Here is a 23,050-nt window from a genome sequence, read left to right on the forward strand (position 1 = left end):
AGTGTGCAGGCTTACTGAAGTTTCCAAAAATAACATGGTAGCCTTCAGCTATCAGGCCCCTGTCCAAATGGAACCAGCTCTTAGTTTGGGTTCAGGAGACAGACACCCTCTCTATTTTTAAGATTAAGCTTAAGACTTTCCTTTCTGATAAAGTTTATAGTTAGGGCTAGATAAGGTAGCCTTGAACAATCCCCTAGTTATGCTCCTTTAAGCTCAGGCTGCTGAGGGACCTCCCATCATGCACTGAGCACTTCTCCACTACTCTCTTTTCATTCCTGTTGGTTATAGCACATCTGCATGCCATTCACTTTCATCTACTCTCCCCCACAGTTTGTGTTCTGTCCTCATCTCCTCCCACCCTCCTTTCTCTCCATCAACCAGTCACAGCAGATGGCGTGGTCCCTCCTTGAGCCTGGTTCTTCTGGAGGACTCTTCCTTTCAATATGAAAGCACCTGGGGCGGTTGTTGTTATGAATTGGCACAGAAAATAAAATAAAACTGAACTGAATAATACTACATGTGAACTACTAAATATCTTGTATGGTTTTTAATTTTTATCACTGTTTTTTAATGGAAAGCACTTTGGTCAACCATGTTGTTTTAAAGTGCTCTATAAATAAAGTTGGATTGGATATTTGTGTAGAATTTTTCCTCATTTCTTCATAATGTTGCAACCTTACTTACTGTTATGATTTACTGATGTTATTTAGTTCAATATGTTTCACTGTAAAGGTTGGGGATGTGTGTAAATAACAAAACCCCTGTTAAGGAGACAGGATGGCTAGCCTTAGCGACAAGTCCAAGTTGACCAGACAGATAAATGAGGCTATCGCCATTCAGCAGTGATAATGGGAATTTCTCAAGGACTGGAGGAAGTTATCATAACAAGTTTAAAACTGTTCAGTCTCTGTGTTCTGGAGTAAGATAAACCACCTGTTCAACCTACCATGAAGCCTTGGGCTCATTGTGCCTCACAGCCATTCCTGGGAAAAATGCTTGCTCTAGCAAACCAAAGCCACACTTTTGCTAATGCAATCACACATTTTTACACACTGGAACTTGATCATTATTATTTACAGGGAATAATAACAGTTTCTGAGAAAATAAAATTCTATCCACTTCTTCTTTTCACACCAAAACGAAACAGGAAACTACATTTAAGTTTAAATCAGGAAAAGTATGTAAATAGGAGGTCTGCTTATCCTACTGGCCATTAAAATTTTTAAAATAAATTAAAATCACATGTATTTTTCAAAGTCAGTATTAGTAATTTCTTTGAAGTGTGTACATATTGAAAACACAAAAGTCCAACTCTCACTGCACACTCCTGTCCTCAATCAAAATACAGGCTTCATCTCGACATCCAGGCCTCACTGACTGAGCCTATCTGCTTTATTTCAGCTGGTCTGCGATCAGTTTGTACACACCTGCACGGCAGCGGACCTAGTGGCGTGTCTGAGGAGGCAAATCTGACTCAGGATCTGCAGCACAGTGTGTCGTGTATAAGTATTTTTCCCCACTTCATAACAGAAAAGAGGAAAGCAGGCCCGCCATTTCCCCTCCTCAGTGGTCTCTTTTTCAGTCCTAGCTTGTAAAGCCGACCGACGGTGGCGACGGCGACATCGGCGGGAGGAGGCGGAGGAGAAGGAGGAGCGGCGGAGGCAGGCAGGCGGGCAGGCGAGCGGAGAGACGCAGGGATCTGGTGTGCCACATCGGGATGAGAGCGAGGCTGAGATCCGGGTCGAGTGAGTCAGCGAGTGGACCTTGCAATCACGGCATCCTTAAAAACTGACTGATTCTGGACGGAGCCGAGCGGCACAACAATACATAAACTACCGAACATTTTTTTTATTGTTGTTGTCATTTTTCGCTTGTCTTTATTATTCCGCCCTCCCTCGGTCTGCGCCTGCCATAGCCTTAGTTCTGATTTTCATTTCCACCAAGCTGGGTGAAGCGGGGGGGTCCGGTGAGGTAGCGGTGTAGGAGGAGGTGGAGGGTTTATTAATTTTTTGCTGTTGTTATTGTTTTCGTACGAGCTCATATCTGAAGGCAAACCCAGACGAGCCTCATATTTTGACAGCCTTTTGTTGCACTGACTGGAAGCGAAGATGTCGGGGCAGAGCATTACGGACAGGATAACTGCAGCCCAGCACAGTGTAACGGGATCCGCCGTGTCGAAAACAGTATGCAAGGCCACCACGCACGAAATAATGGGCCCGAAAAAGAAACATCTGGATTGTGAGTATCTTTAAACACCACACGGGTTTTGGGGTAAAACCACCACTGGATTTTTTCCCAGTGGAAACTAAGCTAAGCTATATCGATAGCTGAGCTATTAGGCCTCAAAGCCTTTAGCACAGGCTACATAGGCTAAGATGCTAGCGCTTGCTCATGACAGGGAGATTAGTTATATTGTTTAAACACTGACCACATGCCTTCTTGAAATAGTTTTGAACGTAATTACGGAATTTTAAGATTGACAGCCTTTATTTATGCTTACAGTTAATTTAGCCTTTTTGTTTTACATATAAGTTGCTGTAAACCTTTCTTTTTTTTTTCTTTTAGCTCCCACTACTTCCTATATTTACTCATAGCTTGAAATTATAGCCGTAATTCGCTTATGTGACTGCTTCATACAGAAAATCCTTACAAAATATATCAGGAAGCTGTGGGCCCTTGCACAACATTTCCAGGAATGCTCTCATCTTTAGTGGAGTGAGTGAGTAATTTGATACCTGCTGATACACTGAGGTGACACTGAAGGAGCAAAAAAGAAAAATCACAGTTTGTGCCTGGAGTACCTTAAAGGACACGGACAGTACATGACACATCTATGATAAGAATACATATGCACCCTGACGCAGGCACAGGGGCTTAAACCCTCCTCTGACTTATGAGTACATCAGAGGGGTCACTGCTTGTGTGTACTTAAAGATGCAGTGGTAATTCTTTTCTGCATTTTGATCCGCAGAAATGAAAGCAATGAACATGGTTTTATGAAGGCCCTGTGTCTTCATAAGAGTTCAGTGCCGTGTATGTGTGTGGAGGGAGGGGGGATTGTATATTTATCTACCATGTTCAAGGCTGCTAACCCAGCACAGTGATTTGTGGACTCAAGAAGCTAAAACTGTGGTGAGTATTTTGGGTTGATGGTAAAGCTGCAGGTTCCACACCTGTTGTTCTGCTCAGGCGACTCCCCTGAGGTGACATGAGTGAAAGTTGGCAGAGTCATACACTGTTGGACTGATCCCAACAGAAGCCATAAATCCAGTGTGACTGAGATGTGTCTCAGCACACACAGGACAACCTGTATGCGTGTGCGTACATAATGCCACAAGGCCCTCTTATTGTATGTTGACACTTAAGAAAGGTCGGTCGGCTGGGTTGGCAGGCAGGCAAAGGGATTATTTTCAACTATTTGTGTTTTCTCAATTTTTAATCTCAATTTTGACACAAATTTTCTGCATTTTGAGTACGTTTAGGAGGATTACATGCTTTCACTAGAGAGTTGAAAGTACTGTAAATGACTGGAGACACACCAGAACAATACATGTGGTGCTTTTTAAAAAGTGCGTTACGAGTAAAAGAAGCCACAGTTAGCTTAATATCTGTAAATTTTAATCTGTATAATCCTCAGAATTCTTTCAGATTCACATATTTCACAAAGTTTTAAAACACATGACTAATGACAGTAAAGGTGTGTGTGTGTGTGTGTGTGTGTGTGTGCGTGTGTGCGTGTGTGGTCGAGTGTTTCAGGCTCCAGATGCATGCAGAGGGAACATTATAGGAATCTGATCATTTATGCGGCCTATTGTAGAGACCGAAAACACATTTGAGAAGCTGTAGTCTGTAAATGTTTTAATTTTTTAGGTTGTCTTTAAATATGGATATAGCAGATACCTTTTTTTAATGGAGGTTTTCAAGTGTAAAAAGAAAGTCGAAGTTCTCAAATGTCAAATATCATCCAGTTTAATGCAGATGTAATAGAAGTTTTTCTACAGTCTGCATCATTGTTAATGAAATCGGCACTTCTTTTATCAAAGGAAAAAGTAAACAGGACAACCAAATGTTCAGTTTTGTCAGTTTTCAATACTCTGATGCACTCGGCAGTTTGTGCGTACGTGGAATGGAAGAAGAGCTCAAAGTGCACAGTAGTAAAAATCAAGTGTGTGAATGTAGCTTGTAGTGTAGCTGAACTTTGAATCTACTAAAACTATACAGGTGCTTCATAAATAGAAGTCCAAAGTCTGATAGCCACCTCTTATGTGACACTGTCTGACTGGTAATCATAATCAGCTTTAAGTAGACATCATTACCATAGACTCGTGGACTCATTAACAGTTTGATCCACAAAATGCCAGAAATTGTGGGAAGAAAAAAGAAGGTGTCTCATAGTTTAAACCCCAACCTTTACTTTAAAGTCACATTTAAATAAAGATGGGGAATTCAATAGCAGAGTGTGCAGAGGATCTGCAGAGTAGTTGATAATTAATTTTGTTATTCAGTTAATCAATAAATTCTGTTAGTTATTGCTATTAGTACCAGAGTGACTGCTTAGTTTGAGTAGTGGAGGTGAGGAACAAGTGGAGCTGAGTCAATTGGCCAAAATGTAACTTTATTTTATGATACATGTCAGATCAGTATTAAAAAGTTCCCAATGATCAGTCAAAATGTGGTGGAAGAATTTACACACATTTACATTTTTGTCATTGTTGGGTTTTTTTAAGTTATCACAATAAGTAACTAATTCATCATTTATATCCTGTCTTATAGCTCCTGTGGAAAGCCTCCTTTCTCTTTGTTGCTCTGTCCTCACTCTGATGCATTTTAGGACTAAAGACATGTTTAAGATGACACACTAAAACTGATTTCTGGGTCACAGGCACAAGTCAGTGTTATAAAAATACTCTTTTATATCATTGTGCTCGTATAGTCTCTCTCTCTCAATTTTTTTTCCAAGATAAACTAAATTAGCAGCAAATTATTATTCTCTATTATAAATATTCTTATAAATAAAGCCCTGTTTTTAACACGTTCTAGCTGATCCTGCATTGATTGTCGTTACATGGATTTAAACTGCATAATGAGGACTAAATGCGGATTTATTTTTAATGCCGCACAGTTCAGCGGCATCACTCATTGTCATGACAGTTACATGAATACATTTGTGTCTTGTGAATTGATTCACTTAGAAATCGTTCATGTCAGCCACTGTGGACATTTAGCAGGCTGATTATAACATGACAGTGCTGTCAGTGCATCCTCCTCCCCCATCTTCCTCCTCCTCCTCCTGCCTCATCTCCTCTCTGTCGTCGTTTTCTTCTCTGGGCAGTTCAGCCACCCATGCTAACTTCTCTGCTGCTGCTTCTGTGGAAGGTTATCTTGTCCTACTTAGAGTCCCCCGCCTTTTGAAAAGTCAAATATAGGACAGAAATGGAGGCCCAATTACCCCTTCAGTCTGATCGCTTCTGTGAATGGCAGTGTCATTAGCACTGATGTACTCGGCTGCTTCGAGTAGTATCATTCAACCAGCATATGGGTGCAGGGTGAGCATATGATCAGAGGAAGTGGGACAGAACATGTATGGTTAACATCTTATGCCCTGCACTTTATGCTGGTCTGATAGAAGGGTGGTTTGCTGCCAGTAATAAGCTAGATTAGTTTCAGGTTTCTGCTGCAGTGATCCCTGATTGTACTCGGACAACAGTATGATGATTTACTCATTATCATGCAGATTTTATGTGGAAAACCACCTTTTTTAAATACCCTTATTTGGCCAATTTACCTCACTGCTCCAGAGGATTTTGGATAGAATAATAGCAGGACTTCAGGACTACAAGAACCCTTTGTTACTACCTGATCTGTAAGTTATTGGTGTGATTGTTTATTTAACTGCCTAGACTTTAAGTGAAGCAGAAAAAAGTCTAAGATTGACAGATGTTAGAGGAAACAGCACCAGAGCTGCCATTAATAATACAGAGATCAACAACACAGTATTATTTTTTAGGTGCACGTATTGGACTTGGAGATTTGTGATCAAATATTCACCTATTTTATGTCCAATATGAAATTAAACTGTAAAATGACTAAACAAGATGGGAAATACTCAGAGTTTTGGAGCTGTTGGTCACATTTGTTTGGCAAATGATAATTCTGTTATCCACAAATTTTGGACAATTTCTTAACAGTTGATCAATTACAGTGTCTTAGCTGATTGTATTTTATAGTATTTTCAGTGGTGTTTTCTGTTAAGCTGATGGTGTTGTGTTAGATTACAAAACATCAGTAATATAGTTGGTCTTTACAGCATTTTTAGATCTCTTTTTGAACAGTCTTCCTTCACCATTTTCAGTTTTGTCTCGACTGATCGCCAGCACAAAACGTAGTAATGTGAATTAGCCGGTGTCGCAATTTTTGGGATTATTTGCCAACGTTGGGGTTAACAGGTGAACAAGTTGAACTACTGTGAACTCCATGTGAAAACATGGAAATTAGATGAACACTGGAGACCAGTTTTTAGTTTGATCATCTGTTGTTAGTTTCTACTTTGTCACAGTAGACAGCGGCAGGTGTTGGTCTGTTTGCTGGTTCAACATAAGGCCTGTCTGACAAAAAAAATATGATACACTGGGAATGGATTCCTGATGAACATTATTAAAAATGTTTGGTGGCATAATATGAATCTAAATCAGCAGACAAATGGGAACTATTGGGATCTCAGGCCACAGGTCAGAACAGTGGAGTTTCAGATAAGCCAAGAAAAGCAGTAAAATGCCTCATTCAGACTGCAGTAGACAACACTGGACAGCCTCCAGTTATTAAAAACTCTAATTTAACTGTATGAAATCTCTTTCGTTTTAAGATTTGATTCACTGCACCAACGAGATGAACGTGAACATTCCCCAACTGGCTGACTCGCTGTTTGAGAGAACCACCAACACCAGCTGGGTGGTTGTGTTTAAATCCCTCATCACTACACACCACCTCATGGTCTACGGTAATGAGGTGAGACACTTGATCCCATTCCCATTACGATCCAAGCCAATAAACTGGTTCCACTTTAATGGCAGAATATTTGAGTGTCTGCTTCACCAATTAGTGGTGTTGTCTTTAACTGTTGTCACCCCTCCTGCAGCGTTTTGTCCAGTATTTGGCTTCAAGGAATACACTTTTCAACCTCAGTAACTTCTTGGACAAAAGTGGATTACAAGGTAACGTTTTTTTGTTCTTATCGCGGAAGTTTCAACAAAATACGTAAATTGTGATAAATGCTTATTTGTCACCTCCTGTCTTGCGTTCCAGGCTATGACATGTCTACATTCATCAGGAGGTATAGTCGATACCTGAATGAGAAAGCAGTTTCATACAGACAGGTTGCCTTTGACTTCACAAAAGTTAAACGCGGGTGAGCACTGAAACCGATTTCCTATTCTGTGACGATGTAATCTACAATAAAAGCTGTAAACTTGCTTTCCCTTTAAATATATGTTTAAAGAAAGAATGTTTACATCTGAAGCAAATAATAATGCTCATTGTGACTAAAGCTGGGTTGTTTCAATTCATCCTCTTACCTTCGAGAAATGGTGAAATATAGCGATCAGTTACTCACGGCTCAGAGAGGTCTTTAAATACGTTGTCTAAACTGTCTAAATTGGCTCTTTTTTTTGCATTTTTGACTGTTAAGCCATCTCAGCAGAACTTGTATCAAATTAATAGTAATAACCCATTTTTTTATTACATAGAGTCAAATAGCGAATGATAAATTAATCAGTTGATCCACAAACGATTAATTGTTGAGCATTTTTATACTTCCACAGCAGAGTTAACAGAATTGTTGTAATTCGTCTGTAATTTGTTTTCCAAATAAAGTTTAGTATATACCTTTTGTTGTTGTAATGGAGGAACATGACACTCAGTTTGCTGGACAATAGAGCTTTGTGCTAAATGGTACTGCTTGTTCTGGCTTCTCCAGTATAAAGATTTTAATTTTTAATTTTTTAAAACAATTTTTTGAAGCTGTATATGTTTAACTGAAAATGTCTAGGCTTCAGATTGATCTCCCCTTCAGCTGTGACAAATTAAAGCAACATTTTCCTCTGTGTTTTTTTTTTTTTTTTTTTTTTGGACATTTTAGAGCCTGCTGACAGATTTATCAGTAACTATTTGCAGCACTATCATCAGTGTAAACCCATAAGTCAGTCTGTTTTAATATCTGCACTGTTTGCTTCCCCATCTCTCCTCTCCTCGTTGCCCTCGCCTGCTCCGACTCTGCGTGTGTCCACACAGAGTGGACGGCGTAATGAGGACCATGAATACAGAGAAGCTGCTGAAGACTATCCCCATTATTCAGAACCAGATGGACGCCCTTCTCGATTTCAATGTGAGTTTAAGGTGAAGCCCACCCCCCCGTGGTTCTGCAGCTCATGTAGTAAGAAGCTGCTCATCTGGAGTGTGCAGAGTGCACCGAGACTGCTGTATTTCCCTAATTCAGAAGCAGACTTTTTGTTTTGTTGTGTGTCAACAAATCGCTGTGCAGAAGCTTTAAAGATAAATGTCTCGGCTGATTGCTTTTCCTCAGGTCAATGCCAACGAGCTGACTAATGGAGTCATCAATGCAGCCTTCATGCTGCTCTTCAAAGACTCCATCCGGCTCTTTGCTGCTTATAATGAAGGCATTATCAACCTGCTCGGTAAGACCTTTGCGGACTCACCTTCTCTTTGTAAATCCTGTGCTGTTGTTGGCCATTACAAGTAAATACAATCTTTTTTTCTTTTTCTTTTTTCTTTTTTTAATATATAACCAAACAGAGAAATACTTTGACATGAAGAAGACTCAGTGCAAAGAAGGTCTGGACATCTACAAGAAGTTCCTCACTCGAATGACCCGGATATCAGAATTCCTGAAAGTAGCAGAGGTAAATTAGACTACATTTCTCCACAAATGCTCCTGCTGTCGTGAGTACAGGGAAGCAAACGCAACTCGCTCTCTTTCTTTCTAACAGCAGGTGGGAATCGATCGAGGAGACATTCCAGACCTTTCACAGGTAAGCGTCAGAAAACCTGAGGTTTCCACTCTTATTAGGAAGATTTTCTTTTCTTTCTGTTACTGCCAGCTCTAACTGCTTTTTTTTTTCTTTTTTTGATTCAGCATTGTCCTTGTTAGACTAGAATATAGTATACTCGGCTCACGTTTTATTTACAATTAGTCACTTTGCATGATTTTGTTCTTGGGCGCATGTCTGCCAGAGGAGGTGGTCCTCTTTTCCAGTTCCCTATCCTCTTTCTTCCTCTTCTGAATCTCCTTCTTTTCTTCTTGCCCCCAGTACCTTCTTCTAATTCTTCTGACAGTAAATAAAGGTGTGGAGTCCTCACACTATAGTTGAAGCCTGCATAGTGGCAGATGTTTCATAATTTACAGTAAACTGTGCACACTGTTGTGCTCGTCTCTGGGGGGCCAGTTTTACATAAATAATTTACCCCCGAAAAACTGCAGCTAAGAAGCCTTTCCTCTCACTGTCACCACCTTTATATTCTGTATTTTCCCCTTATCTTTCCACTTTAGTTCACAGTTTGTGTAAGTACTATCATTCCACTCTTCTTCTTCTATGTCTGTGACTTGCCTCAGTGTTGTCTTTTTGCATGCCTCTGCTCTGACTCTGTCTCCTACATCGTGGTGAAAAACAGTTGAAGGAAAAAACACTCGCCGTGGTAAAATTCTGTTCACTTTTGGTCGTGTTATTGAGGTGTAAGCAAGCATAGCTCATCTCCTGTAAAATGGCTGCCCCGTTGTGCTTAGACACCGCCACTTCAGCAACGGCCGGGTTGCTGAAAGTGTTGTGGTGCTGTACGTCATCCCACACAGATGTTACTCTCATCCAAAGTAGCTCTTTGGCTGGAATGTAGTTATCGATCAGTGGTGGGTAACTAATAGCCCAAAGCTACCAAAAACGTGCAGATCAAAGACATAAATTGGCTGTCTACACCTGAGTTTTCATGGTGTGGTGTTTTGTACTCCATCTTGGTTGCTCACCACTGTCTTTTATGGTCTTCATGTCTATGTAGACTACATTTTCTGTCTCAGGAAGTCACTGACTCTATGTTCTCTGTCACGACAGGCTCCTAGTAGCCTTCTCGAAGCTCTAGAGCAACACTTGGCCTCTTTAGAGGGCAAAAAGGTCAAAGATTCCACTGCAGCCAGCAGGTATATAAATCCTCTTATATTTGCCTTGGATCACAGCAACTGCCTCAACATTTATATTAGATCAGTCATACTGACTTATCTGTGCTGCACTGCATCTGGTGTGAATTTGTTTCCCTGCAGGGCCAGCACTCTGTCCAATGCTGTGTCATCACTGGCCAGCACAGGGATGTCTTTCACTAAAGTCGATGAGCGAGAGAAGCAGGCGGCTCTCGAGGAGGAACAGGCTCGACTCAAAGCTCTCAAGGTTAATGCATTTTTGAAACGAAAAATGAAACATTATTTCACGTGGCATGCATTAAATCTCCCCAGCGTTGGCTTTTTTTTTTGACTGGACTTCATTACTCATCAGGAACAAAGGCTTAAAGAGCTCTCCAAGAGGCCTTCATTTGCCACGACTGATACATCACCAATCTCCACCACTGGGGGCACTATCAGCACAGCACCAGCCATTGATCTCTTCTCTACACCCAGCTGCTCCAATGGGTACTGCTTAGATCTATGTTTTGTACTTGAAAAGAAAGCGCTTCAGTAACTAATTTATAACATATAAAATTGTGAGTAATTAGGACATGTAGGAAACCTTTGCCAGCATTGTTGTTGCAGAAGAAGGTATCAAACAGCCATGATGAGATGCTCATGCTAGTAATGACATGAGAGGATGTACATGTGAGATAGCTGAAGCAGTTTATTAATCAGCTGAAAAGTATTTTGTTGGTTTTCTTGATTTTGGGTTTGAGACTGGTGATCATTCAAAAAATTACATGATCTCACCGTGTTCCCAGGGAAAGCATAACGGGTGCGTTTCACCCTTCATAATGCTTGCTCTTTTACAGCTGCAGTCTGTAACTCAGAGGTGTAGTCAGTTTATTATCACATTGGCGCTAGAAGCAGCCATTAGAAAATGAGTGCACTGTTGTCATAAAGGGACAGACATGGTCAACAATAATATTCAGGTAGGCGGTGGCATTTAAGTGATACTCAGTTAGTGCAAATAGGCACAAAGTGTGCCAAGAAAATGTCCCCACACCATTACACCTCCGCCACCTGACTTAACCAAGGCAGGATGAATCCATGCTTTCATGTTTACACTTAATTCTGACCTTACCATCTGAATGTCACGACAGAAATCAAGACTTTCCTGAACAACAAATGTTTTTCAGTCTTCTGAACATGCAAATTTTAGCCTCAGTTTCCTGTTCTTAGCTTAAGAACAGCGTTAATTGCACTTGGTGTGGTCTTCTACTACCTGTAGCCCATCTGTGCACAGAGATGCTCTTCTGCATACCGTAGTTGTAGTGAGTGGTTATTCGGGTTACTGCTGCCTTCTTCCTCTGACCTCTAACATCAACGAGGCATTTTTGCCCCAGGAACTGCCGCTCATTGAAATATTCTAATGCTCAATTTGAACTTCAGCAGGTTGTTTTGACCTTGTCTACGTGCCTCAATGAATTGAATCGCTGCCATGAAATTGACTGATGAAATTGACTTGCGTTAATGAGCAACTGAGTAGGTGTACCCAATAAAGTAGCAAGTGAGTGTATTTACACTGAAAAGCTTAAGGGAGAGACTTCTGGTTGGAAAACACATAGTTCTATATTAAAATAATATACTAATGGTGGTCGGTGGTATAAGATGATGTATTTCTGGATCAGGGAGCCACATGACAAAGTAAAAGTTTTATTAAAGTGATTTTGTTCAATGTGTACATTTCAGTGTGACAAGAGCTATGAATGTATAATATTTGATTTAGAAACAAAAAAGGGTAACCCTTCCCCACTAGAGAAGCCTTTTCGGCCATTAACTCCAAATGGTTATCTGTCAGAAGAGACCAGGATGAACACTATAATCAAGCAGTTTCCGGGCCTGTATTATGGATTTGTTTACCAGGCTTTTTTCTTCTGTCCACAGTGCAGTGAAGATGGAGAGTGACCTTTTTGACCTGCAGCCTACTTTCCAGCCCTCCATGCAATCAGGCACCACAGGGCTTCCAGCAGCGACAGCATGGGCAGGTAAACTGTTGCCGCTCCCATCACGTTCCAACCAACATCTGCTTCTGGACTTTATTTGTTCTGCATGCTTTCCTCTTGTTGTTGTCTGACTCTGAATCCCACCTCTTCCTCTGCTCTCCACTTTCTTCTGTCTTTTGCTTTTCTCTGTCTCTCTCTCTTTCCTCTGCCCGCATAGATCCTTTCACGTCTACTGAAGCTGGAGATGATTCCATGCCAAACCTTAACCCTTTCCTCTCAAAACTCGTTGTCGATGCCACTCACTTACCTGTCGTGTCTTCAGACGGTGTTAGCTTTTCCTCTAGGACATCTGGTCATGAAGTGTTTGGTGGTAACAAATCATTTTGTTTCTCCTCAGAAGTCTTGTCGTGCTTGTTCATTTCTGTGTAGCTTCTTATAAGCATGAGTAGCCTGCATGTTTTCCCTCTGCTGGTTTAGTTTGAATGTCGATTACCTGTCTGCTTATACACGTCTCAGTTCTCTCTTCCTGTCTTCCTGTTCTAAGCTCAAGCTCAAACTACGTTAACTTCTTAGCCTCTTAGTTCCTCTCATGTACCAAACAGGATCCTCCATGTCCTGCTATGGAGGTAGTTTGGGCTCTTTTAATGAACGGTTTGGTGTTGCATTGTAGTGCAAAGATGCCTTAGAGCTTTAAGTGGAAATATGTTCTTCTTTTACCAACACTATTTTTGATTCTCCAGATCGTTACAATCCCTTTATTGACACAAACTCATCCGTTTCAACCAATTACAAACGCACAGTGCGGATAGAGCACTCCATCTCAGGTACTATGATGGCTCCCCATCACAGCCTATGTTTCCTGGCAAACATAGGATCCTATGCAAATCCCCCTCCCTCCCCCAAAGAGCCATTATTTTGTCATTCATGGTAGAAATATAGGCAGAAACTTGTGTTAAAGGAAAGGTCTGACATTTTGGGAAAATATTTTAACAAATGGTAATATTTGTTAGGTTAGGTCAGGTTAGGGTGCTGGGTTGGATCAGTGATTGTGACAACATTGCTCTGGAGCTGTTCCTTAGTGATTTGGGGCCATTTTGACCTGGTAGCATCACACTGTTGCTGCAAATTTATTGGAGCACATCCATGATGCAGCTCTCTTGTTCCACCACATCTTAAGTATATTCTGTTGGGTTGGTCTGGTGACTATGGAGGACATTTGAATACACTTAACTCATTAACTAACTTAACTATTCAAGAAACAAGTTTGAGATTATTTGAGCTATAACCCATTATGCTAGTGGAAGTGGCAATCAGAAGTCAGGTACACTGTGATTATAAAGGGGTGGATGTAGTCAGCAGCAGGTGATTAAATGATGCTCAGTTAGTATTATGGGGCCCGAAGTGTGCCAGGAAAAATCCCCTACACAATTGCATCACTACTACCAGCCTGAACTGTTGATACCAGGCAGAATGGATCCATCCTTTCATGTTTATGCTCAATTCTGACCATACCAACTGAATGCTGCAGCAAAAATCGAGACTCAAAATCCAGGCAACATTTTTCCAATCTTGTTCAGTTTTTGTGAAGCTGTGCAAACTGTAGATTTGTGTTCTTAGCTGACAGGAGTGGCACCTGATGTGCTCTGTAAACCCTAGAGATAGTTGTGTGGGAAAATTGCAACAGATCAGCAGTTTCTGAAATGCTCAGACTAGCCTGTGTGGCACTAACAACCATGTCACGTTCAAAGTCACTTGTGGTTGGTGAGTTTATGTCAAAATTTAGACAATTTGAACTCTTTTAGTCAGTGTGTCACTCAGAAATAATACTACTGTAAATCCCCTCAGACTGCAGCGTGAGCCAACCAAAACTCTGGCACTTCTTTACAGTATCACAGTTTTGTTGATACTCTTTGCCTGGTTAAAGGACTGGGATTTAGTCAAAAGTCTTGTGTAATGTTATTTTGAGCTTTGAGACTTTTTCCTTAAATATTTAAAAGCCATTTCTTTTATGTGGGATATCAAAACATGCAGAAACTATTGGTCTTTTCAATCAGTGTAAAAAATAATAATAATTCACTGGTTCATGCTTCTCATCAGCAGCAAAACAGTTTGACATTAAGCAAGCAATTTAGCAAAGTCTGACCAAGATAGCTGCCGTGTGACCTTTTGTGAATGCTCACAGCTGCATCACTTGCTTGACAGGAAAAACAACCAATCACAATATAATGTTCCTCCAGCTGATCCGATCTACCACCAGCCATTTTCTTTAGGTGTCCACCTATTTTCAGTTTTCATGTTAAGCTAAGTGTAACATATGCTAGTCTGATCAATTAGTATTAATCTCCAGAATGTCAAACTATTCCTTGCCTTTGGGTTGCTGCAGTACATTATCCACCTCAAATTTTGCTTAAGAGTTTAACAACTTTTGTACATGTTAGCTCTCATCTTTCTTTATGTAATATTGCTGTCTGTTCCTTCATGTCTCTCTGGCCTGGCCTTGAAATACTTTCTTTCTTCCTATCTTTCTCTTCTTTGTCTTCTTCTTGCTTCCTGTGGCGTGTCAGACTCCTTCTGTGGTCCAGTGTCCATTGCCCAGCACCTCCCACATCAGGCTCCCTTCCCCACTGAGCCCTCTTCTGTAGCAGGTCTATTCAGAGGTAGAGTACTGAAGGCATCTCTCTGCCTCATTCATCAGTAGATCAATGCTGTTTTTCCATCCTGTAGAGGAAGCTGTGCTATTCTGCTCTCTGTTCAAATGTCTAGAATTTCTGTAGTTAGAAGTGCTGGTGCAGAAACTTTGGGTCCAGACCGTGGGCAGTTTTTAGAGTATTTCTCATCTTGTAACTGTGTAACTACAGCTCTCTTCTCTTTCATCTCTCTGAAGGATACTCAACACCACAGGCCCCTCCACAGCCATCAGCGGGGGGACTGCAAGTGGACTTTGAGTCAGTTTTTGGAGCCAAAGCCACAGGCAGCAGTAGCCTCAATTCTGATGGTAAGGATTTCACATTCAAGTGAACTGGCAATACCAGTGCAATAGCTTTTTGTCTCTTAGTAAGGCAGACGGTGCTTAATTATAGTTTGCAGATGATGGATCAAAAGCCCTCCTTCACTTAGCTGAAGAAAGTTGGGGTTTTTTCCTCAGGAAAAGGGGGAGGAAATATCTGAAAGACTTAAAAAAAAAAAAAAAAAAAAGTGGACCACATTAATGTTTTTTGTTTTTTTTTCCTACCATTTATTGTAGCTGTAGTTGCTTGAAGAAAAACAGCGAAATCTTGCTATTTAGAATTGCACTAAGTCATACTATTTGCCTTAGATAGCTGTGTCTGGTCCTGACGTCAGATGCAGCTGAAACACCTGCAGCTCTCAGCCCCATCTTGCAAGTCGCCAATGCAGGAACATACTGTTGTTTTTCTTCTGGGTTATTTTTACCCCACACTGTCTGTGTGTCTGCAAGCAGCCAAAAAACTGCATATAGTGAAGAAGCTGACAGGTGATAGACCTCAAATCAGAGTTAGGCTAAGAAAAATTTTCACTCTTAGATTTTTGGTGGGTATAATTGATTTTAAGAAATGTTTTAAACACTCATAACTTACTGAACGTGCAGAATTTCAATGATGAAATAACAAATTCAATCTCTTCAAATCATCTGTTTGAACAGAGAATGAAAACAGTTTCCAGAAAACCCTGAAAGGATTACAGAGAGTGATTATCAATGCCCTCTAAACAAAAACATTACCTTTGTTTTATAAGAAGGAATAAATCACATAAAACATACAGACATTATATCCTTTTCATTTATATAATCAGTCCAAAACAGGCACACACCTCTAGCACTTACTGGTGTTTTTCTTCTTTTTGAATCGCTCAAGAAGAAAAAATCCACTATTTCACACGTTGTTAGTGGTTACTTTAATTTCTTTAAAGCAGATGCTGCTAACATAATATGTTTTGCTTGGGGGAGAAAACTGCAGAACTCATAATCGGCATTGCAAGCTGTTTTGGTTCGCCCTTTTCTGCCCTCATAGCGCTGTTTTTGGCCCAGACAAGCAACTGTTTTCTTTTCTTTCTTTGTTTAAAATCTCTAAATGTCACTCTAAGCTATCTGGCAACACCAAACTGCAGAGAAACATCATATTAGTTAGCTACTAGCTGGTGCCATACCGCTGGCAGCTGACGCCAAGGTGTGCATGGAAAAGAGGATAAAGGGACCCTGATCTTGGCCGCTGAATACTTGTTAATTCTGGTATAACACAAGTGTTGCAGGAGCTTTAATGATTTCAGATGTTGGCAGCTGTGGCCATATCTTTTTTTTCAGGAATAGCTAGAAGCCAAAAACAGAGCTAAAGGGCTGAAAATAAAAATCCAAATGAATAAAAGTGTCGTTTTTTTATAACACAGGAGGTACGTTAGTCGCATTTGTAGTAATTTTATGTTTACTAGATTAACTAAAAAGGTAATACTGTGTCAGCTGGCACAGAAGAATTAAAATTCATGTAAAATAGAATTTATAATAAGAAAATAAGTCCCAGTTATGTGTTTTTTACTGACAGTTTTTGTCATTATTACATTGTGACGAATATCTTTTCTTTTCTGAGCTGGTCCTCTGTTCTGTCTTGTCAGATATTACTGGGGGTATCCTGAAACCGACTCTTGCCGGCTCTAACCAGCCATCCAATCAGCAGCCAGAGAAGTTGGTGTCAGATGACCTTGACTCCTCCCTGGCCAACCTTGTGGGCAGTGAGTGTGATGCTTTGCTTTTAGCTGCTCTAATTAAAGCACGTGTTCATTAAAGGGGGGAACATTTGCAGGCTAACAGCTGCTCGTTGTATTTCCTTTTTCAGACCTCGGCATTGGAAATGGCACGATGAAGAAGTAAGTGATGCTTCGTCGCTCTGTGTGTATGTGTATGCACACGTGCGCTTCAGCGGCTCTGTGCTCCCGAGCCACTTAAGGGCTGGTGCTAACATTGGCTGTGTTAATCCGCAGTGACATCCACTGGAGCCAGCCAGGGGAGAAGAGGATGACCGGCGGCACCAACTGGCAGCCCAAGGCGGCGCCAACTACGACCTGGAACCCTGTCTCCATGGTGACACAAACAAACTTTTCACTGCAGATTTTTTGCTCTTATTCTGCTGTCAAATAGAGAGCTGACATGAAACCAGAACATCTGGGTTCTCTTACATAAATGATACAACTCAACTCAAAATCTGTTACTAATTACACCCATAGCTATAAACAGAACCTTGGAACAGGTACTGGTGCTTTAAACAAACCGTCTATAACTGTCTGTAGTCAGATACACACAAATATATTTGGACAAAGGCACAGTTTTGGTAATTTGGTTCTGCACAACAGCTTAATGGGTTTGAAGTAAAGTGATGAGGTTGTGATTGAACTGGAAGTCCTCAGCTTTTAATCAAGGTTTTAACGAATTACGTCCATTTTTAATAGGTTCAGAGTAATTGGGCTAATTAACATAAAGATATGGGCATTATTTGAAATACTTTGATGCTAAATCAAGCAAAATGCTGAGTTTCCTCCCTTGAGATGCATCGTCAGGTCTTTACCACAGCCACATTAATACAATACTTGTGTTAAGCTCCTTGAATTAAAGCTGAAAGTCTGCACTTCAATCAAATGTTGATTGCTTTATTTCAAACCCATTGTTGAGGTGTACAGAGCCAAAATTACAGCAGTGTAAAGCTATGTTGTTCAGGATTCTTTTAATGGACGTTTCGCACAATCAGTAGAGCTTAACAAGCCCTGGAGGGCTTTAGGTGGCAGACATTAGTGCTGGAAAACTGGTAAAATGGGGAAAACAAAGTGTTGCTGCACGTTATTGTCGTGGGAGTAGAGGTTTTTATCTGCTCGTAAAGTAACCATCGTTTAATTTTGTCAAAGCCTCAAAGGTTTCCATTTGTTGCGCTCCATATTTTGCAATATGAAAAGTAAAGAATCAGCGTGCACTGACAAGGAGGAGGTAATTAAAAAGGAGCTAGACCAGCTGTTGAGTCGCGACCTTTGTACCCCTGTCACCGTGGCTGTCACATTTAATGTTGTTGCCTTGTCTTGTCTTACCTGACCTGTTTGTGTCTCCTCAGCCTCCGTCGATCATGGCCTTCCCTGCCACCACACCCACAGGCATGATGGGATATGGCATGGTAAGTACGTGTGAAGCTTCTGTAAAACTCCTCATTTGGTTTGAAGTGTGAAAGAAAAATAAGCTGGATATCCATTCAGGAAGTTGTCAAATCAGCTTGTTAGATAAATATTTCCTGTGCTCTTTATCACTTGGCGAATTAATTAAATGCACTTAAAGTGGGTCAAGTGACTCATTGTTTGCTGATGTAAATATTCTCAAGGTTGATAAATAAAGTGAGAGGTGAATCCTCAGTAGTTTTTTTTATTTAATTCAGTCTATAAATATTAATATTCAGTTTTCATCAGCAGATAGATCTGAGCGATTCAGGATGATGTGATTGTGTTGTTTGTGCTCACTACTGACGCCTCTGAAATTGATGTTTAACTTGCTGCAGCCTCCACAAATGGGCTCTATGGGGATGATGAATCCGCCCACCATGATGTACTCCCAGCCGGTCATGAGGCCACCCAACCCCTTTAGCTCTGTGTCTAGTGCTCAGGTGGGTGCACGTTAGTTTGCTCCGGGTTCAGGCACAGTAAAGTTTGCACAGTTATCAGGTTGAGTAAACTGGTGTATCCATTGTGCTGTGATGTGTACCATGATTAGTCACTGTGTGAGCTTTGTTGTCAGTGTGATATTGCTGAGGATGATGACAGTTTTAACAAATGAACCCTTCACTCTGTAGAGCTGAATGGGACAAAAACTGTGAATCATCTCCCTTGTTTTGACTCCTTGTTCCAAAAAAAAAAAGCCTTTTTTTTTTTCTTTTTTTTTAAATTAACCCTTCTCTCATACATCACAGCTTCTCCAGACTAATCTCATCCCTCCTTCAGTCTCTGTACTGACTCTGACTTCTCCTCTGGTCCTCCTACCTCCTGTATTTCTCCCTGAAATAGCCCTCTGCAGCCTCTAGTCCTTCCAGCCAGAGTCCTCTCCGAGCCCCTGGACAGGACCCGTTTGCACACCTCTCTCTCAAGGATTTCTTGTAGAGCATCTCTTTAGGTACATCATGCTCTTTGCTTGTGGATGCACCTGCATGCTTTGCATGTCCAGTTATCCATTTGTTTAATTTGTATTCAGTATAAATCCATCTGATTAGATGTATTGCTTTTTACTAATGTTAACGTGGTGTTGCTCAGATTGCTTGCCTTATTGACAGATTTAGCCATACTCATTCTAACCCCTAGTTCATCCACTATCACCACATGTTGCTCAAACCTGTTTTCTCTGAACTGTGTAGACATTGGTGAACTAACAGCATGTTTGCTAAGCTCTGACCTAACATATATATACTAATGATAAATGCCTCATTTTGCTATCAGAAACCTACGTAAGCAGTAGTTGCTAATGAAGCTAATGTTATATCCATGTGTTAGAAAACTTAAATTAATCATCATGATCCAAATAGTTATTTTTATTTTATGTGAGAAACAAACATTGTGTTTGAAATGATGGCGTTAGCAGATAGTGTAATAGAAATTAACAACTATGTGGGATTTAGCCACTAATCTGAATTTCACAGTTGTCAGACTAATTTCCATCAAGTTTCTATTATTTTAGTGTAACCACACTAATTAATAGTGGACCTAATTCTGTCAACTACTGTAGCTTAAATTAGGAGAAGTTCGACACTGCTAACAATTTCTATACCTTTTTTGTTTGTTTTTGTACTCTGGAAGTCTAAAAACAACAAGCCCTGCCCTTAAGAAACACTTCAGCATAAATTTGAATGCTCTTTGTATTCATGGTGCTGTCGTTGGCGAATGTGCTCATGAACAGGCTGGTTCATGGTTAACAGTGTTAAGACTCCTAGATATGAAGATTTTGGGTTAATTTAAGGTCCCAGTCACATAGGCCTTGAGACTAATCAGTAACAACCTGGATAAAGAAATATTCATCCCCCAACCATTTGGCAAGTGGTTGCTGATAGTTGCAAGATGAAACTGGTTGCAAATCTCCTTTTGATTGCTTTGGTTACTTGCAGTTTGGATGAAAGATGCTACTGTTGGATTCAACAGTAAGGCAAAAGTTGTACTTTAAAGGTGAATGGTCTGTTTCCAGTTTGTCACATTTCCCAGTTTCACTTCCACTGGGTGAGCAGTTGACAGCTCAGGATCTACGATCCAAACTACAGATGACCATGGCAATCTGTCAGTGATCGAAGCAAGGAGGGTTTTTTTGGAGCAGCACCCTCTTTTCAACAGATTTCACCTAGCAAACTTCAGCAACCACTTGCCAACCAGTCAGGGAATACATGGGTTTTCCCAAGCAACCAGTCATCAACTGGTCTTAAGGGCCTATGCGACTGGACCTAAGAGAGAAGGCTCCTCTCTTACTTGTTATCACTGCCAGGATATATCAGACATCCTGTGAGAGGGAGGAAGTGTAAGGTTTTGACTGTTAACAGTTGCTGGACTGGATTATGTCTGCAGGCATTTTAGTGAGCTTCTAACATTGTGCATGACCTTTTCTTGCAGATGCAGTTCATGTAATTTGAAGGAAGTGACTCTTGGAAGATGAAAGCACCCAAGCAGCAAAACTTTGTCCTCGTTGCAGTCTTCAGAGAAACATTCACACAACGGTGCAGCGACTGTCAGAAACCATGCTAACAATGTCCAGATGACGTTTGGCGATAGCTCACACCCATTATTCTATAACTTGTCCGAGACGTCGAGTGATGCTGCTGTCTAACCCACCCACCCCTTAAGAGGACTCCTTATCCGTTTTACAGTGTAATCTGTAAAGATAGTTTTGGGTGCTGAGAAACTTAAATGTTGATGTATTTGGACATGCTGTGGTTGGATGTAAAGGGTTGATGTTCAGAGGGGAGGGAGTGGAAGGGAAAGTAGAGCAGTCCTTCCCTTTCTTGATCCAGTCATCAGTCATCTATTCCCTACGGTTATTTAACTGTCACTAAGTAGTGATGCTAATGACGTTTACACCTGTTTAGTTTTTGTCTTTTTTACCGTGTTTACAGTAGACATTCCTTGTGTGTTGTTTGTATTTATTTATGATTATTGGTTTAAGATTGGGGGGAAAAAAATAATAATAATGTAAAAACTACAGAACACGTGGGAGTGCTTCAGCATTAAACAAGGATCTCAGACTATCATTAAGAGATAGAGTTAAAAAAAATAGCTATTATATAAATGACACCTATTAAGCGGAATGATAGAGCACTAAATATTCTTTTTGTGTTAAGAAAATTTTCTACTAGGTGAAGGACTTCACAGTCCCCATTGTAATTAAAGTGCAGGGGTTAGAGTACAAGTCAGTTAACAGTATATAGTTGATTCTGTGCCTAGGGTTTTACTTTGCAATGGATCAGTTTTTCTGACTAGTTGGAAAAAAGCAAACAAAAAAACAAAAAAATAACACACTTCATCCACGAATCTGAGGCGTCGCACTGGGTGGTGGGCTCCATTTGCTTTAAGCTTGGCATGCCATTGACTCACTGACTGTAATCAAGGCTGCCTTTACTCTGAATGTGAACGAGTTGTCTTCATGTTGCACACATCTTTCCACACTGCAGTTCCTCAGTGAGAGGGGGCGGGGGTGGGAGGGCGGATGGCGCGTCCAGTGGAGGGGAAAAGAGTCGCAGATTAGTTGTAAATTAATTGTATAAAAGATCCCGAGGGCAGGGTGGCAGAGGAGACGCACTGTTGATCGGTGCTCTGTGTATATAAAACCTGACTGTTCTTTGAACGCAAACGTTGAAAGATGTATGAAATATGAAAGCAATTCAATCAAATTTGACTCTACCTAAGTTTGATTCAGGATATTCTCTGCGTTTGTCTCCGCAGATGTTTTCTTTATGTAATTAGAACGTGTAGCAGACAATGACTGAAGTCTTTTCTTTTCTTTTTCAAATAAAGAGCAGCTTCCACAAACTCTTGTTTATGTTTTGCTAGTTAATAGTTGAAGCTGTTTACCTGATAGCACTGGATTATAGCACGTTTTCACACAACAGGCTGTCACTAAATTACGTGTTGAATCTTGTTGTGTGGGCGCAGTCTGTTCCAAGAAGTTTGTTTTTCGGCTTTAGTGAGTGAAATTCAGGTATTTTAATTGGCTCTAATTAGCAAAAACACATGTTAGCACTTTATGGTTGTATCACTGGCCTTTCATCCAGTATGCTCACATCTTTTGTATACAGTCTATACTTAAATCATAGTAACATACTTAGTCTAATTGGAAGATATTAAAAGAGTTTGCAGCTTTTGACATTTAATTTTTATGTTAATCACACCTTGCAGGGTTGGGAGATTATTTTTCCAAGGGGCTGCATGCACTAGGACTGGTGTGGAGGACCACATGGATAAACTAAACTCAGTTCTGCTCAGTGTAAATTTGAATCTCTCTATGAACTCATTGGTGTGGCTTTGGGGGAAATGAATTGCCCACCCGTGCTGTAGTGTTAGGATTGGGATGCTACATCACTATATGCGGGATATCCTGATCTCAACTGGGAGGCCAATTTGAGTGTCTGCTGAAGTGACTGAATATGGTTTCTTGTAGGATTAAGGGTTAAACACCGCAGATTAACATCCGTCCTGTGATAACTACAAAGTAGTTATCATTAATTCCTAAAGTCTATTTTAGTAGGTTCATAAAAAGATCCATACTTCTAAAGTTTTTGTGAAGAAGAGAATTTAACTTGCAGACAATAATGGGGTTTTTATTCTAGGCTGTAAACACACTCATTAGAAGTCTGTGGACATCAACTTGCTTCTGAAG

General features: G+C 40.6%; 1 protein-coding gene across 10 annotated transcripts; it reads left to right on the plus strand.

The window, feature by feature from the left end:
• The first annotated feature begins 1,465 nt into the window (after window positions 1-1,465).
• Window positions 1,466-22,203, plus strand: picalmb (phosphatidylinositol binding clathrin assembly protein b). 10 transcript variants are annotated; one of them, XM_063492345.1, is made up of 24 exons: window positions 1,468-2,238; window positions 6,863-7,005; window positions 7,136-7,211; window positions 7,303-7,405; window positions 8,287-8,380; window positions 8,579-8,690; window positions 8,809-8,915; window positions 9,003-9,044; window positions 9,685-9,708; window positions 10,116-10,201; window positions 10,322-10,445; window positions 10,551-10,684; window positions 12,110-12,210; window positions 12,386-12,538; window positions 12,909-12,992; window positions 14,733-14,825; window positions 15,053-15,163; window positions 16,792-16,908; window positions 17,013-17,043; window positions 17,158-17,257; window positions 18,273-18,332; window positions 18,708-18,812; window positions 19,210-19,315; window positions 20,791-22,203. In XM_063492345.1, the coding sequence occupies exons 1-23, from the start codon at window positions 2,109-2,111 to the stop codon at window positions 19,300-19,302; spliced, it is 2,223 nt and encodes a 740-aa protein (XP_063348415.1). In that variant the 5' UTR covers window positions 1,468-2,108; the 3' UTR covers window positions 19,303-19,315; window positions 20,791-22,203. The 10 variants fall into 10 exon arrangements, with proteins under 10 accessions (XP_063348420.1, XP_063348419.1, XP_063348421.1 ...); XM_063492350.1 differs by lacking the exon at window positions 14,733-14,825 and having other exon boundaries at window positions 1,466-2,238; XM_063492349.1 differs by lacking the exon at window positions 12,909-12,992 and having other exon boundaries at window positions 1,466-2,238.
• The last annotated feature ends 847 nt before the right edge of the window (window positions 22,204-23,050 follow it).

This window comes from Pelmatolapia mariae, linkage group LG14, assembly GCF_036321145.2.
Source record: "Pelmatolapia mariae isolate MD_Pm_ZW linkage group LG14, Pm_UMD_F_2, whole genome shotgun sequence".
Lineage (NCBI taxonomy): Eukaryota > Metazoa > Chordata > Actinopteri > Cichliformes > Cichlidae > Pelmatolapia > Pelmatolapia mariae.

Bases quoted from the DNA above. Each gene is read 5' to 3' on its own strand.
- picalmb (XM_063492345.1), top strand. From the start codon at position 2,109: ATGTCGGGGCAGAGCATTACGGACAGGATAACTGCAGCCCAGCACAGT. The intron at 7,006-7,135 runs GTGAGACACTTG...CCCCTCCTGCAG, and splicing joins TCATGGTCTACGGTAATGAG to CGTTTTGTCCAGTATTTGGC. The intron at 14,826-15,052 runs GTAGAGTACTGA...ATCTCTCTGAAG, and splicing joins TGTAGCAGGTCTATTCAGAG to GATACTCAACACCACAGGCC.